Genomic DNA, 16,733 nt, shown 5'->3' with positions numbered 1-16,733 from the left:
AAATAAGACATGCTCTTAGTCTCTCACCAAGATTCTTGGCTTGTCTGGTAGGAGCAGCTAGTGCACGTCACCTTGTATTGGGGCGTTGCAGGTTCAAAACCCAATGGTATAGTTGTATAACTGGTAGGGTCTGCCTAACCCCAGCTTGCCTATCAAAAAAGAAAAAGATCGAGTCCGATATCTCCTTGTCATAGCTGAGTTTGGTCTATTACTTTGCCAGTACATTATCTTTTGGTGTAGGCCATGTGCTTACGAATTATCCTTTGATTAAGTCTTACTGGAGTTCCTGTGATGGACGGCTGAGAGCCCTTCTCCATTTGTTTATGATCGAGAACCGGGTCACTTAATGAGCCTGCTCTCCTGCGAGGTAAAACATGGGTGGATCACCGACACTTAAGCTCTTACGCAGCCCACCAGTCAAAGGCATCCGCGCACCCAGTGGGACTAGAACCTGGGACAAAGGGATCAGCACTTCCTCCCCAACCTGGAACCAAGGGATCAGCACTTCCTTCCCAGAACCACTACCACTTGGGTGTCCGGGGCAGGTGTGATAGCCCTTCTACTGACCTGGGCGGCTGAAATAGAGCTATAGGACTTGCTATTAGTGGATATGGATTTTGAATTACCTAATACTGTGTCATGTAATTAATTCAACCATGATTGGCATGGAATATACTTTAAATAAAGTCTACTCTTCCTCAGGAGAAGGTTTTGAAGTTGATGCCCAATATACTTTCTCCTTGAGACTGAATGTAGGACCTTTATTTTAGTAGAGAAGTGGGTTTGGGTCAAGACAGGAGATTTGTTTTGAGAGATCATGCAATTTACTTGTATATTTCAGTTGGTATTTCATTCAACAAATACCACAAGCCTTTTGATGTAAAGAGGCTATGGAACTTCGTCATACTCCCTCCCCAACAGGCATCTTGTATGCAATTTCTTCTCAGTTATCAGATTTTGATGATTTGTTGGTGTTGTACTGTAGCATGAAACGAATGGAGATACCAACCCTCAATTTGAGGAAGAGAAGTGGGCATGCAGGAACCGTTTTAGTCGCTAATAAACCATCCAGAGACTCAGATAAAAGGAATGACCAAAACAATGAGAGAAACAAAATATGACTTGATTTGGTGGACAGTTAGGGATTTAGCCCTTACTGAGTCATTCTTAATCGGATTTGGATTCAAAGTCAGAGTCAGAGTCAGATGGGATCAGACAAAACCAAATCTGGATCCGACTAGCTTAAGATCCTATATTTATACATAATCGGATTAGGATGAAAAACTCAGTAACGGATCCAGATCTGATTATCTGAATTTGTCTAACCGGCTAGTCGGTGGATTCGGATCTGACAACAGACCCGTTGACAGTGGCATAAGGCGGCTTCCTTTCTCAAGAATGAGGCGAAAACGGGATGTATGTGATTGGCAATGTTTGACAACCAAACACTATACATTATTTAATGAATTTTTTATATCTTAATTTTCTTAGGCACATATTGAGTTTATAATATTTTATTAGCTGCAGAACATTTTTAATTATGTGCTCATTTTTTTGCAGTTTCAAGCAAACCTGCCTGTAATGGTTCCACGACTGCCATTTATGTGCTTGCCAAGTCACATCAGCACGTTCAAAACCACAAAAAAGACGAAGAAGAAAAAATACACGCCCGGTGGGATTCGAACCCACAATCGCCTGATTAGAAGTCAGACGCCTTGTCCATTAGGCCACGGGCGCTTTGGTTAGCATTTGGGGTTCAATTATTTTTTTTGTAGATATGATTCATTTGGAAGCGGATCGGAAGCGTCTTGCAAAGGAATTAGCAACCACAATCCCATTTTAAATAAGGAGTTCAAATTATATACAGCATGGTGGTCACGGTCATCCATCTTGCCATTTCTTGAGAGGGGTGCGATGTCCATTTCGAGAAAGGTTAAGATGGATGGTCAGCAGTAGAGGAGCTGCATGCTGAGAATGCAGCACTGATGCATAAAAAATTGACCCCCTAAAAGTAATTATAAACAAATTTCAAATGCAAAGAAGTGGATGGCGAAATGCAAGTAAAGTCCCAAAGGGGGTTGGGGTAGTGGGATGGGTACTAGACTGTTAGACTAGCGATCTAGGTTCAAATGCAGTGGCGTCACTCTCTTGTGCAAACTAACACCTAGCATAGGCCCTGGAGACAAGGGTCCTAGTCTCGGAGTTTTATGCCTATGGAACGACGACCATTGGTATGGCAGGCTGAGCCAGCACAACTAGGTCTTCGATCTCAAACACAGTTTCTCGGGGTACTAGATCCCCCTTGTCTGCTCTCAACCTAAAGCCCATGTATTAGGTGACATTTCTTTCTCGCAGCCTGATCATCTCTACTTGTTTTTGCAATTCTAACCCATGTTCATTCATCCACCAAATACAGTCGCTGAAAAAACAGACAATCAGAGAAACTCATCTGTGCTCAATCGATGTGCCCATAATCAAGTTGCACACAAAGGCTCCGCTCCGCGCACCCGGGTCAGCTTAAATGTCTGAATCCTGATCCCGATAATAAGGGGAAATTAAAGCATTCAAACTGAAGGACATCGAGTTCAATACACACGGTGAACATTCCAATTACAATCGGATATGGTTTTAGCTGACATTCCATCTTATCCGGATTAGATTTTATATGAGATTTTCACTCTCCAAATCCGAAAATCAGAATCTGTTTAGCTAACATTTGATTAGTCAGATCTGGTATTGGTCACACCCGACCCGAATCTGACCCGTTTACATCCCTACTGCCGTTATTAATGCGAACAGACTTCGCTTGACATCCAATCAACAATTATTAGATATATCACCAGCCACTGCAGCGTGATGCAATCTCAGGTGAAAAAAAAAAAACTTGTCAAAACAGAAAAAACCCTTCCGGGAACTTGGTGATCAGTGAAGATCCACCCCAACAAAGAAACATCCACAAGCTCATGGCATGCTGATGCAGTGAGGCAACCGTGATCGACCCTCACATAATGGGTACCGGCGTGAACACGTTTTCGGTGCAGCTAAAGGAGCGACACATACAATAATGGGGCTGACGTTGAGGCTACTCAATCAGCACACAGCCCACGTTCCTGAGTACCGATGTGCTGCAGGGAGGAGTCGGTATCATCCCGTTAACAGGCTGCCGTGGCTGCTCCTTCAATGTGCAGTGGTGCAGCATATAATAACGCAGAAACAATGTGAAGCAAAGAAAGGCTCGGTTTCACGTATCCAAGGGATTAAAGACCGGAAATGTTTACAACTTGATAATACTAACAGTGAAATGAAAAGCCACGATTAATAGAAAAATCAACAAAGCAATGAAACTGATAACGCAGTAAAGAAACTGTGTCTGAAGCAAAGGCAAGAAGCTTTTTTCAAAAAAAAAAAAACAATAGTCTGCTGTAGGATGAATGTGACAGCAACGACAAAATAATCAAACGGAAGCAAAGAAATAACAATGAAAGTAAATGAAAATGAGACCAACAATAGACGGAATAAAAAAAATCAAAGGAAAGCTGCTGAAGAAAAAACGGCTGCTGCCAAATTCAATATTCTCTCCACCTGCACGCAACCCTAAGAAGTTTATTTAAAGGCTTCAACTGGATCCGGGTCTCGGGTCCAGTCCAAGACCCAAAACATGTCTGTGTGCTGTTGTGTATGGGACGTGCCGTGCATCATTGTTCTGGGCCTGCTCTGCATCACATGCATGGCAAACTCTACATGTGCCGTTGTGCACAAACAGCACAGAATAAATAAGCTTCGCCCATCAGATTATATCATATACGCTACAATATAAGCCACTTAGTGTAAATTAATGTTAACAGGAACTGATCAATCTCACCCACCAAGTCACGCTTAAATTGAACAAATAGCTACCTCCAGCTCAGATATAGAAGAGGAATGATTACAGTTTTAACATTGTTCACTGTACGATAATAAGAGTATGAATAGATCCTTTAACATATAATAAAACTAACAATTATTCAAGTTCTAAGTCGTGCAAGCTTTTATAGACGAGGTAACCACCCGCAGCATTTACACTCAATACATGCAAAAGTTTAACCAAAGCCCAGCAACTACAATTGCTGGCTGGTTGCTGGACCAAAGAGACCAAACAACAGGATTCCAACTCAATCCTCCAACTCTATGATCTTCACAACAGATGCATCCCCAACTTTCTGACAAACAAGAACACGATCATGTGACTTGATGACTCCTGAGGCCTTGCCGTGATCTAAAGCAACCTTCAGAACCGATTCATTGGTGCCACTGGTTGACTCTGCCTGTGAAACAAGGTAGGTCAACTTTTTAACAACGAGAAAATGTATGATATTGTTTAAATACGAATTCAAGCTTTTGTACAAATCCCAACAGTAACCATCTCCAAACCAAATCTGGATACAAAAATGAATAGAGAGAAACAATAAGACTTAAAATGTGATATTTTCAATTAGTTATCAATTAGACCGTAGGATTATGCCAAGGACATATCGATTCAACCATAGAATCATGCCAAAGGAGGCTAAAAAGACACCAGACATGCTACTTTATGTAGTTTCCCATTAACAGTACTATACAAGGGGACAAGAGAACCCAGTTGACATACCAATAGAACTATTATCTAGCAAGCTACAGCTACGTCTAGAAGAGAAAGCTCAAAGGCAGACAACGAAGACATCAATATCAGTCCATCAAAAAAATCCTGCTCTAGCCTAACCAAAGTGTAGATATAAACATCAAACCAGTTTGAATAATGCCTAGCATCTGGTGCCAGGCACTCTATACATCTTGCCGAAAATAGTAAAATTTTAAAAGATGCTTCTTAAAACCTGCAAAACTGAAATGAATGACCCAACAAATGACAAATATACTTGAAAAACATTATTGGAAATGCTATGCAGCACATAGCCAGAAATCTGTGACAACTCCTAAGGTATTACAAGTTTTAAATTATTGCATACAATTTTAAATACAAGTACCAATAAAGTTATTGTTTCTTCACCATTACAGTCTTTAAAGCAAAAAAGAAACTCTTCAGAAACTTAGAAAAACAATACCAGGAATATGTTACTGCATGATTGAGGCTCCTGTCATGAAGAAATGCTTATAGTGTGCATGCTTTATAGTTGTATCATATCTGTGAACTCTTTGTAAGATAACAAGTAATAAACAGGCTTCTCTTTCCATCACATGCAGACACAAAGTCATCCTTCTTAACACGTGTGTGTATATGTATATAAGAGAGAGAGAGAGAGAGTACTTACTGGATGGCGTGGATCAGCCAGCATTGGGAAAAGACCTCTCACTATAAGAGATTGTCTAGCCTGCGTGTCATTGCCAAAGAAGGGTGAAAGTTAGAACCAGAAGCATGCTTAACAAGAATATTTAAAAATAAAATAAAATAATAGATTGCTTAAGAGAAAAGGAAGATGAGCAAAACGGGTAAGCCATGTGAGCAATCTCATATATAATGAATTTATGTAGAAATAAGTGTTAGTACTCGAACTCCCTACGCAAAAAACAAAGAATTTCAAAGTACAGTCCATGTTTATCATATCAAGAATTTCAAAGTCTGCACGGTGAGAAGCACCTATTGGAGAAACAAACTAATGCTGATTATGACATAGATAATTTTGACAACCTTTCTTTTTCGGACAGGAGAGAAATTTCCCAAAAGGGTTGCAGTGTTGCAATAACCTTGGGATACCAAACTCTAGGTGGTAGCTATCCCCACCTGCACCCGCTATTCACATTATTATATAAGTGGAATGGATGGGTCTTGAACCCGCAGCATGTTCTACGAACCAGGTCTAGTCACTACAACTCACCTATTTGGGCTGATAACTGCAGGTTAATCTCACTAACATACACCATCCCCCATAACAGTTAAGGCTCAGTTCATAAGTTGCAATTAATGCAAGTTGTTGGACATAAACAGCATCTACAAATGGCATATGTAGAAACCTTATCAGTAAGACCATTATCACAACAAAGTCTTCAAACATTTGTCAATTACTGAATTTTTACAGCCAATTTCGCTACCTGAGAATGAGATCATTTAACAATATTTTTTTTCATGCAGTGGGGACCAACACATATACAATAGAAGATCCATAATTGGAAGTGCATTGACCTACCTCAAAAGCACCGGTAAAACTCCACCGAAGCTGGTTTGTCTTAAGACGTGGTATGACAACAGACAGTACAGGCATAGTTGGCCTATACTTTGCAATCAACCTACACTTGAACAAAAGAAACTTCAATTCTTCAGCTATATTTAAAGAACAGTGTATAAACATCTTATTACTACTACTACTATTATTATTATGCACATTAATGAACCAGAAAAAAGACCAACCACTCAACGCATCGAATAGCAAATCATTATTCTAAAGCATCATCTGAATACCTTGCAGCTCTTCCTGATGAGGTAAAGCAAATAATGACAGAAGCTTTCACCTTGATAGCTGCACGCACCTGGGTGGGAGTTTAGAAAGCTTATTATGAACTCACGCATATCCTTGCTCCAAAATAAACAGATATTCACATGTTTGACAAGAAGGTCATTCTAGAAGGAAAACTGGAGATAGATGTAAGAGCAAACACAAGAACATCAGAACATACCGCTGTAGAAGCAATGGACTCTAAGTGGGTCATTGGTTCTCCGACATATTTTACAGTCTTCTTGAAATAAAGGTCTTGGTTGAAAACCTTATCTGCCTGGAGGTGGAGTAAATTCATGTAAGAACCATGCTTTTCATTATAAGGTCAAATTATTAGAATAATAGTTGTCATATTCTTAAGACAACATATAAAGGTTTCAAAATGAACATAGTCAGACACATGAAGACAACATATAAAGGTTTAGAATTATTTGAATCATTCTGAGTGGAAGCCTACAGAGGGAACTAGCAATTACATCTAAGCACCACCCTGTTACTTGTTAGGAGATAGGTCGAGTTACTGCTTATGTCCAGGGCACTTTTCAAATGTCAAAGTTCTGCTTGCAAAAGATAATTTGTAATTTTAAGTGCAAAGAAAAGCAATGGTGTCCCTGAAGTGTCTCCCAGTCTTTCCAATACCACAAGCAGTGCAAGGGTAACAAGTTATTCAACTCAATTCTTGTCTAAAGAGCAGAAAGGCTATTCTGTACTTTGTAATGACCAACATTACCTCTGAACAAATTTTACCAACTATAGAAATAGTCTCAACAGGGTACAATCCTCTGAGAGTTTCTGCACCCAAAAGAATTGCATCGGCACCTGCAGATAGTATTCAAACCAGACAGAGAACATCAGAAATGTCTTCTATCAGAAAATACCATGCAGTTATTGGACACTAAGAGCTCCCACCCATAAAAGCAATACAAACTGGTGAGATCAATTAGGCTTCAAACTCGTAAATCAAATTCTGATACACTATTTAAGAAAAATGATAATACCGTCTAATATGGCATTAGCTACATCTGTTGCTTCAGCACGTGTTGGTCTGAGGTTGTCTGTCATACTATCTACGACACGAGTGATTACAGCAGGCTTCCCTGCCATGTTACACTTGTAAACAGCAGCCTTTTGAAACAAAAACACCTGAATAGAATAAAACGAATTAATTCCAAGATGGAGAAGTTGTAAAGATCTACAAGACATTCTGCAATGCTGGCCAAAGACACTCCCCGCAAAACATATCAAAAAAACATCAAATGTACTAATCGACTTAGTCTGGATAACAACATACTTATACAAAACAAATAAGAAAAGAATTTCATAGGACAACTTAACCTTCGCATAGTGACATGCCATCTATGGGGTGTGTCATGGGTGACGAGTCAGACGTGCTATGACACATCCCTGACATGTACATACATTATTTTAATATTATTTGGTATTATTTTAATACTTTTAAAGTTTTAATAATATTTTGGTAAAAAGGTATGTTCTTATATACTATAGTATTAAAATAATAGTTTTCTGAATAAATATTTTAAAAAATATGTCGTATCCTACTTTGCAAAAAAAAATTGAACTTGTCTCAAACTAGAGTGGTGTGTCGGGTCATACCGGCACCTTTGTCACATAGTATTTAGACACTTTTTTTTTATGGGCAGTATTTGACACTTCATAAAAAAGAACTAGGTTAGCTCATTATAGAACACAAACAGAGTTTTTGATTTAACAACCTAAGACAATAGTACTGTGGTAAATGAACACGTCATTGCTCATGTCCTGCAGTAATCAGATCATCAAACACTAAGATTGAAAATCACAGTGGTCATGTACAACAACTGATCTAAAACCACAGCTCCGGAAGCACAAGGATTTGATCCAACTGTAAACTTACAGACAGAAAGTATGTGTGTTAATCTTTACATATCTCAAGGTTATTTTTACAGAAATGAAGAGACTTGGAACAGGATTTGGAACTCAACTTGACAACAGAACACCATGCAAAATGTCAGAACTTGGATAACCTAGAGGTTGGACATAGACTGAAAATCATACATAATTCAGATATACTCATGGACTCGAACAAGGTTCTTGAACACTGATGAGTGAGACAACTTGAAAGGGAACTGGATCATATGGACTATTTCAGCAGAGGCTCGATCAACTTTTGGTGAAGACTTATTTAGAAGGTTCAATCACCATGCTTTTGAGTCATTTAAGATTTGATTTAAACCCATATTATGCAAACAGACAATTGTGTCTGTTAGCCCTGAACAATTTCGAGACTAAAACAGTGTATATAAACTACTGGGTATATGATTCAATATGATGAATCAATTCAACTTTAAATCTTGAGAATATGAATCATCTTTTCTTCAACATTCTTTAATTAGTTCTCAATCATCCTTGGGCATATAAGAAATATTTTATTGTATTTACCTGAAAGAAAATAATACCAACAAACCAAACCCCTACAGCAATGGCATGATCGATCTTTCAGAAGATTTCTTTCTTGTATCTATATCATAATCAATATTTATTAATTGAAAAGAAGCTCTAAAACAAACTTTATCAGGCCCTCAAGTATCATGCATTTAACATATAAAAATGCAAACTCCCTTCAAAAAGAACAAAAGAACATATAAAAATGCAAACTACATAACCCAATCCATGACTGAACTTCAGCCAAAGGGGAGAAGTGCTTTCTGTTCAGATTCTCCAGTGAACTAATAAGATATATCATTCTTCATGAGACCTTCCATAAGCATAAAGTTTAGGTGGTAGCATTCACAATATATAATTTGGTAAACCAAGAGAAAGCTCAGCCTGACATTTGACATGTTTTAAAGGGCCAAAAAGGAACATTTGAAGATTTTTTATATGTATTTCACAATGGGAACAAATGTGGAAAGATAAATAGATACATCAGCTTCACTTGCCATGCTCTCAACAGAAAGAAAAAGGAACTATATACAGTGTCGAGAGTACCACACTGTATATATCATGTTTACACAGAATTGCAAAGTAATTATGGCATTGTGGTATTGAAACTCACCTTCTCAGGTGGAAGGTCTATGCCAAGGTTTCCCCGCGAAAGAATAACACCATCAGCTTCTTGCAGAATCTCATCAAAGTTGGTTAAGCCCTGGATAAAATTACAAAGAAGATTAACCAGACACCATCAGCTTCTTATAGAATTTCATCAAAGTGGGTTAAGCCCCGGACAGAATTACATACAAAAAGATTAACCAATTAACATGTAGAAATAGACATAAACAACCACAAAATTATCACAAGAAAACCTTTAACAGCAGAAAAAAGTGTAATAACAAAGGCAACAGAATATTGGGCAGTCAACATTGAAAATCTTGTAGAATCTCTGAGCAGTCACCTCTATGTTCTCAATTTTTGCAAAAATCTGTGTCTGATGAAGATCACCCAACTTAGAAAGGAAATCACGAGCCTGCACAAAAGAAAGTCAATGCTCATGATAGAGAATAACAAACAAAGCCAAATCGCACTGATTCATGGATGACATGTGCCTCTCAATGAAGTCCTTCCTTTAAGCATTTAGCTACCAATTGCATATCACATGCTTAGGTAGAAACACAAATACATAATTAAAAAGAAAAAGGCAGAATCTCCAAAATAATGGAATGCTTCTTACATGGCGGATATCTTCTGCATGACGCGTAAATGATAGCGAGAGGAAGTCAATACTGTTCTTAACACCCCATGTGCTTATAACCTGAAACAACCATTAAAGTTAAGAATAAATTTTTAAGATGGCAGCAACAATCAAGGAATACTATTAGACCATAGAATAATCTGATCCCAGATATTAGACTTAATGAAGATTTAATAGACTAATAAGACTAATGATTGCTAGCTGTAAATAAACATCCACATCACCTTTTTTAAGAGAAATAGATATATAATAAGCTTTATGTCAGGTTCAGTAACTAAACCTACAAGAAATTAAGTTGGTACCTAAACAGCCATTTGCATTCATTTTCTGTCATCCTTCAGCTAAATGCAGAAGTTAGCGTTTTATTTTTCTTCTCAAGTGAGATATAGGATCTGAAGCCACATGTTGACCGGTTATGTCACATGGACTCTTCTTAAGGGTCGCCGCACCGGCGTCGACACGACATGGGTGTGGATACCATAAGAATCAGCTGCACCGGGTGAGGTCAACCCACACCTAGGGCTATAAATGTTCAGAAATGGACTTGATCAACTATGACCGAGTCTATTTGGTCCAAGTAAAATTAAAAAAAAAAACTCAAAATCGTGTTTGGGGGGAAGGGGGTAGGGCACAATTGTGTAACCCCCCATCCTTCTCGTTCCCTCCTCTGCCTCCCGTCCCCACTCCTCCTCCTCCCCTTCATACAACAGTTGTAGCGACACCGGTCAACTCCTCTTCTACCTACGACAGTGGCGGCAACACAAGTCTCCTCCTCCTCTTCAAACTGAAGTGACACCAGTAAGCTTCTCTCTCCTCTCCACTCTTCTTCTTTCTCCTCTTCTGCCTCCTCTCTTTCTTCTTTTTCAACCCTCTCTCTCTCTCTCTCTCTCTCTCTCTCTCTCATTGTGGGCAAGGGCAGAACCCAAGGTTGGGTTCGGCTCCTGGGCTCGGTTCTGTTGGGTCCAACAGAACCTAAACCTAGGCCTGGGTTCGGTTCTGCTGAACCCAGGCCTGCTAGGTTTGGCTCCTGGATTCAGCAGAACTGAACCCAGGGTTGCTAGGTTCGGATCTATTGAACCCAAGCCTGGGTTCGGCAGAACCAAAACCCAGACCTGAGTTCAGAAGAACCGAACCTAGGCTTGCTGGGTTCGGCAAAACCTGAACATAGGGTTGTTGGGTTCGGCCTTGCTAAACTCAGGGTTGCTGGGTTCGACTATGCTGAACTTAGGCTTGGGTTCAACAGAACCTAAACTCAGATATGGGTTCAACAGAACTAAACCCAGGCTTGTTGGGTTCAAAAGAACCGAACCCAGGCTTGTTGGGTTCAAAAGAACCGCACCCAGGATTGCTGGGTTCAACAGAACATGCACCCAGACCTGGGTTCAACAAAACCGAACCCAACTTGAACTTGGGTTGAGCATAACCGAATCCAAGTTTGGGTTGAGTTCTATAATTTTATTCAAAATTTAGCTAGCTATTTTTATGAATTTTATTTTAATAAAATGTTAATTTTTTGTTTTAAGGACAAAAATGACAAACAAAGGGAAAAGATTCGAGAAAAAAGGCAAAGGGAAAGGAATTGCATCATTTTCATTCGTACATGCAAGTTTGGCTACTAGTGCTAGTGTTGCTGGTAGTGGTAGTAGTAGTGGTAGTGTTGGTTCTTGTTCTTCGGTTGTATCATGTGATGATGGGCCACTATGGGCACATGTGGAGAGACTTGGAAAAGCTGGAGGAGGTGGTGGAAATGTGAGATTTTGGTGCAATATTTGTGAAGTAAGTTTTATTGGGTCTTAAATAAAAGTTAATGCTCATTTGTTAAAGATAACAGGATATGAAATTTTTGGATGTAAAATAGTTGATGAGGCAACGTGAAGACAATACAAAAAAATACATGATAAATATGAGAAGAATAAAATCATAACTAAATCTTGTGCAATCAATGTACCCCTTTCAAGCCATCAAGATGTTAAAAAAAAAAGGTTGTAGGAGGTAGAAGAACAATACAAACATCATTAAATATATATGGAAGGGAGGAGATGGATAAAAAAGTAAAGAGGTACTTTTTTTAGTTCACTTCCCTTTAATGCAGCTAGAAATCCTTATTGGAAGGATTTGATTACTTCTCTAGCAAACTGTAACTTAAGTGGCTATGTACCTCTAAATTCAGAAAAACTACGAACAACAATTCTTGCAGAAGAAAGAGCAAATGTTAAGAGGTTTCTAGATGTTAAGAAATTTTCATGGGAACAAAATGAAATTTCTATTATTTCTGATGGATGGGCGGATATTCAAAATCATCCACTGATTAATTTCATTACTTCTTCGCTTAATGGGCCAATATTCTTGAAAGCAGTTAATGCATCCGAACAATATAACAACGTTGAGTATTTGAAAGGGTTATTTATATAAATAATAAAAGAAGCGGGTAGTGAGAAAGTAATGGACATCTATAATGAAATAGCGGAAAATATAAAAACAATGTCACTAACGATTTTACAAGATTGCAACACAATGTGCATAGGCACAAGTCCACCATAGGATAAAACAACAGCCATCAAGAGGCAACAACACAAACAATAAGTGCATATAAAACATTAATGGACTAAATAAAAAACACAAAATGTAAAAATATTCATCTTTATTGAGCATAAATGCTTCAGAGATGCATTATCTATACAAGAGGAGTTCAACCCTTATTTATACACAATACAACCACTAAGAGAGGCTATTGGGAGCTCCCAAGGAGTCGTTAGGAGCTCCCAACAGTCATAAAAATGACTGTTGGGGAGCCTCAACCACTTTGTGGGAGAATGCCCAAAGAGCCCTTGGTCTTTTGGGAAAAGGACCAAGAATAAAATAAAAAAATTTTAAAAATTTAAAAAAATAAAAGACTGAACCTAGAGGACAAATTCTATTACAAGGAAAAAAGATCAAAATGCCCCTGAAAATAACAGAAAATAAAAAAGAGTAAAAAATATATTATATATATAAGTACATATATACATATATTTTAACAAGATTATCGCAGACGATGCTCCAGTTTGTATAAGCGCAGCATTGAGTTTGAAGAGTGAGTATCCTCACATTTTTTGGACTCCATGTATAGCACATAGCTTGAGTCTGGCCCTGGTTGCATATGCTCTATGTTCATGGATTGATGAATTGAAAAAAGATGTCAAAAATATTAGAAATTTTGTTGTCAATCACCATAATGCTAATGTCATATTTACCATATTTAATAGGCATTCTAATCTAAAATGATTGAAGGTTGTTGAAACACGTTTTCCATTCATTATTGTGATGGTGAAAAGAATCAAGGAAGTCAAGAATGCTTTGACTAACATGGTGATTGATGATAATTGGACATTCTATCGTGTTGATGATGTTACCAAGGCCCAAAATTCTTTTTCTTTTTTTTCAATCCTCGCCTCCCACTTCTTAAACATTTTAAAATGCATCGCTTCTCGTATCGTTTCCCACTTCCGCTTCCTAGTTTGACAACCTTGGTCTTGACACAATTAACAACCTAGGTTTTCTCTGTCTAGCAATCTCAACCCTCAATATGCATGATGGGTCTTCCATATTTTTTGACCTAAAACTGAAAATTCCACTAAGATTTGGTTTCACGTCTCACAGTTGTACTATTGATATCTAGGAGTATCATGAATATATAAAGGCAAAGAGCTAACTTAAATTCTTAAGCACAAGAAACAGTGCCATGGTAGAGAAACCCATAATGCACATAGAGATATAAGGAGCCCAATATCACACTAGTAACAAATTCATGACTAGGATAAAAAACGTGAAATAGTTCTTTCGTTACATTGATAAAAGTAAGTGTTGCTATAGACTCTCCATTTGAGTGAATAATTGGTTTGGTTGACGAACATGGGGAAATTCTTGGATTTTCTGCAATTTGGGAGACTTCATACAGGAAATGTCCATAGGAAAAGGCAAATTCAAAATAAAGGTTTTTGACGTGTATGCATCAGTTTTTTTATTAAAATACTTGACCTTAGCCACTCAGATCAGAAGATCATAAATGCCATGAAAACAAAGAAAACATACACTGACCAATCAAAAGAAAGCAAAAACATTAATGAATCACCAGGAAATTACCTCCTTATCTGTATCAGTTAGGGTAGGCAACTCAATATGAATTTGAGAGACATGTAGTGTAAATAGAGAGCCAGTCAGAGTAGCGCTGTTCTTGATCACACACACCACATCTTCCCCTTTCAGATCAGACACCTGCAATTGTGTGTTTAAAAAAAGGAGGAAGGAAAAAGGGTAATAAATATCAAACATTTATATCCAAGAGGATGACCCTGTTGGAATCAATGTGGCCGCTATAGACCTACCTCCAGCCAGACAGAAGTAGTTTCACTTCCTGTGAAAAGATACTGCCCAATAAATATGGTGTCACCTTTCTTTACTGCCTGTAAAACACACCAATACTAGAGTTACTCATCAACATAGAAAGCGAGTAGCGATTCATGAGATGACAGTGTATTGTGTGTTGTTGCAACTGAAACATGTACACCTCCTGACAAGTCATAACGGAAGTGCACAAGAATATAGGTAACAGATGACTGGGCAATTAGCATCAGTTAGTCCCAAATTAAACATGCTGAACTAGTTAGAGGATGTCAGCGGTACTAGCAATGAGATACCACGATGAAGTCATATGCATCCAGAGGGCAGGAAATTTCCTTAATACAATTAGAAAGCAAAAGAATAAACGCATAACAATGAAGAAAGAAGCTAATAGGGCCGGAAAAACACTATTACACTAGTGTTGGATGTTAAGCTGAAAACCTATAGATCAAGCTAGAAGCGTCCATTCTCTTTCTCATAGAAAAGGTTGCAAACAAAGAAAGGATCAGAAAATGAAACATGGCGGAAACAGGACACAAACAAATAAAAGAAAAAGGCAGGCAAGGAGGAAGACAAGGGAGAGAATTTCTACTACTGGATTCACAAAAGCAGAATACAGGTAACAGCTATGGCATGAAAGGATGAATAACGCATAGCACCTTCGAAAGGCCAGAAAAATTTATAGGCAATAATGCAGAAGATGCTTCCTTGTCCTGATCTGCTGTTAGAACCACCAAAGCATCCGCTTGTAGTGCGATTGACTTCTCACTTTTGTTGACCACCTGTAGCTCCGGACCCACTGTGTCCAACATAACCTGCAGAAAAAACATTGCAAAAGCTTTAATAGAACTAAAAAGCCATTGCTTCAGGACGATAACACCAGGAAACGATACACCAATCAATTCTAGCGACCTTATGCCGACGCCCTGCCAGTACTAAAATCTTAGTTTGGGACAACCCTCTTATGCATTTGTCGGAAAAGGATGGATTTTCGCTTGTGAAAGGTGAAGAGCACATTCATGCAGACACCCATTAAAGTCATTTGGAAAGAACATGCTACATACAACAGAGGCATATCACGGAGAACATATTAGATACGACGAATTTCATTACCAGAGATGCTCTTAGCTAAGATGGTCACTCTTCTATAAGAAACTTTCAAGGGAAAAAGATTGCAGAATGTCCCCATTCCACTGAGTGGTTGCAGTAACAATTACAAAGGCCAGAAAAATCAGATGGCGAGCCATGAATCACGTCGGCGGAGCTTACCGCGCAAAGTTTCTTCGTCGATTTGACCGCTTTCTTCAAGTTATCCAGGGTTTCTTGATGGTATTCGGCGTCGCCCCACGAGAAATCGAAACGCGCAACTACCATCGCGCAGAAACAACAAGAGACACCAGCATCAATCGATTTTTCAGATAACCAAAAAAAGTATATAGCCTAAAGATATGATTGCAAAGCCCTTGACGTCCACCATCACCACAAGAACGAAACACAAACAAAGCTAACAAATCGCATGCAAACTGCACAAAACAACCAGCCAAAGCAGCACAAAGAGGAGGCAGCTCGGATATTTACCGGACATCCCAGCCTTGAGGCAACCTGAAATCACCTCAATCGATCGAGATTTCGGTCCGAGCGTCCCGACGATCTTCGCCATCGCCGGGAAGAAACTCTGCACAGACAAACACGTCCATCAAGTTAGGATCGGTTTGCACCACCATGATCCCAACCGACGCTTATGAAAAGGGGTCGTGGTAGCAAACAACAATCGGGCTGATGACAGATCCAGAGAGAAAGGATGGAGCAAAGCAGAGAAAGAGGGAAAAGGTTTATACCGGCTTGGAAGGCTCGAGAACGGAAGCCATCCTGATGGGTTCTTCGAGCAACAGATGTGTGGCCTGCATCTTCCTCTGCCCTTCTGTTTCTCCTCCTCCTTCCTCTTCTTCTTCTTTCCAACTTTTTGAGATGGAAACCAAGGGGAGGGGGGTTAAGACTTTTTGCCTCTTTACTATTAATAATCAGCGTATTAAATTATTATTATTGGAATTAACTAAAAAGTAAATAGTTTATTAAATAACACGCGAAGCGAAGATTGGTATTTTTGTTCAGAATCCCAAACTTCCGAAAGAGACGTTTCCTTTTGAAACCTCAGCCATTTTAGCTTTTTTTTAGACAGAGAAAACTGAGGTTAGGCAGAC

The 16,733-nt window shown here is 38.8% G+C and overlaps 1 protein-coding gene and 1 non-coding gene across 2 annotated transcripts; both read right to left on the bottom strand.

Annotated features, from left to right (window-relative positions):
- Nucleotides 1–1,664: 1,664 nt before the first annotated feature.
- Nucleotides 1,665–1,737, bottom strand: TRNAR-UCU (transfer RNA arginine (anticodon UCU)). Its single transcript has one exon. It is a non-coding gene; the product is annotated as a tRNA-Arg (tRNA).
- A 2,144-nt stretch (nt 1,738–3,881) lies between these two features.
- On the bottom strand, nt 3,882–16,516 carry LOC149838100 (pyruvate kinase 1, cytosolic-like). Its single transcript, XM_090006372.1, has 16 exons — nt 16,371–16,516; nt 16,111–16,207; nt 15,802–15,899; nt 15,192–15,347; nt 14,517–14,594; nt 14,275–14,406; nt 10,132–10,212; nt 9,856–9,927; nt 9,520–9,609; nt 7,463–7,607; nt 7,195–7,283; nt 6,646–6,741; nt 6,431–6,498; nt 6,159–6,258; nt 5,286–5,345; nt 3,882–4,304 (listed from the first exon to the last, which is right to left on the bottom strand). Exons 1-16 carry the CDS (start codon nt 16,437–16,439, stop codon nt 4,152–4,154), a joined length of 1,584 nt encoding a protein of 527 aa, XP_089862498.1. The 5' UTR covers nt 16,440–16,516; the 3' UTR covers nt 3,882–4,151.
- Between the last annotated feature and the right edge of the window lie 217 nt (nt 16,517–16,733).

The sequence above is a fragment of the Nuphar pumila genome, chromosome 5, assembly GCF_984573655.1.
Source record: "Nuphar pumila chromosome 5, dmNupPumi1.hap1.1, whole genome shotgun sequence".
Taxonomy (NCBI): domain Eukaryota; kingdom Viridiplantae; phylum Streptophyta; class Magnoliopsida; order Nymphaeales; family Nymphaeaceae; genus Nuphar; species Nuphar pumila.
This window is presented reverse-complemented; position numbering and strand designations above follow the sequence as displayed.

Coding starts and splice junctions, on each gene's coding strand:
- LOC149838100 (XM_090006372.1), bottom strand. CDS start 16,439: ATGCAGGCCACACATCTGTTGCTCGAAGAACCCATCAGGATGGCTTCC. Junction 15,348..15,801: donor CGACGAAGAAACTTTGCGCG/GTAAGCTCCGCC, acceptor TTTTTTCTGCAG/GTTATGTTGGACACAGTGGG. Junction 6,742..7,194: donor TTGGTAAAATTTGTTCAGAG/GTAATGTTGGTC, acceptor CTCCACCTCCAG/GCAGATAAGGTTTTCAACCA.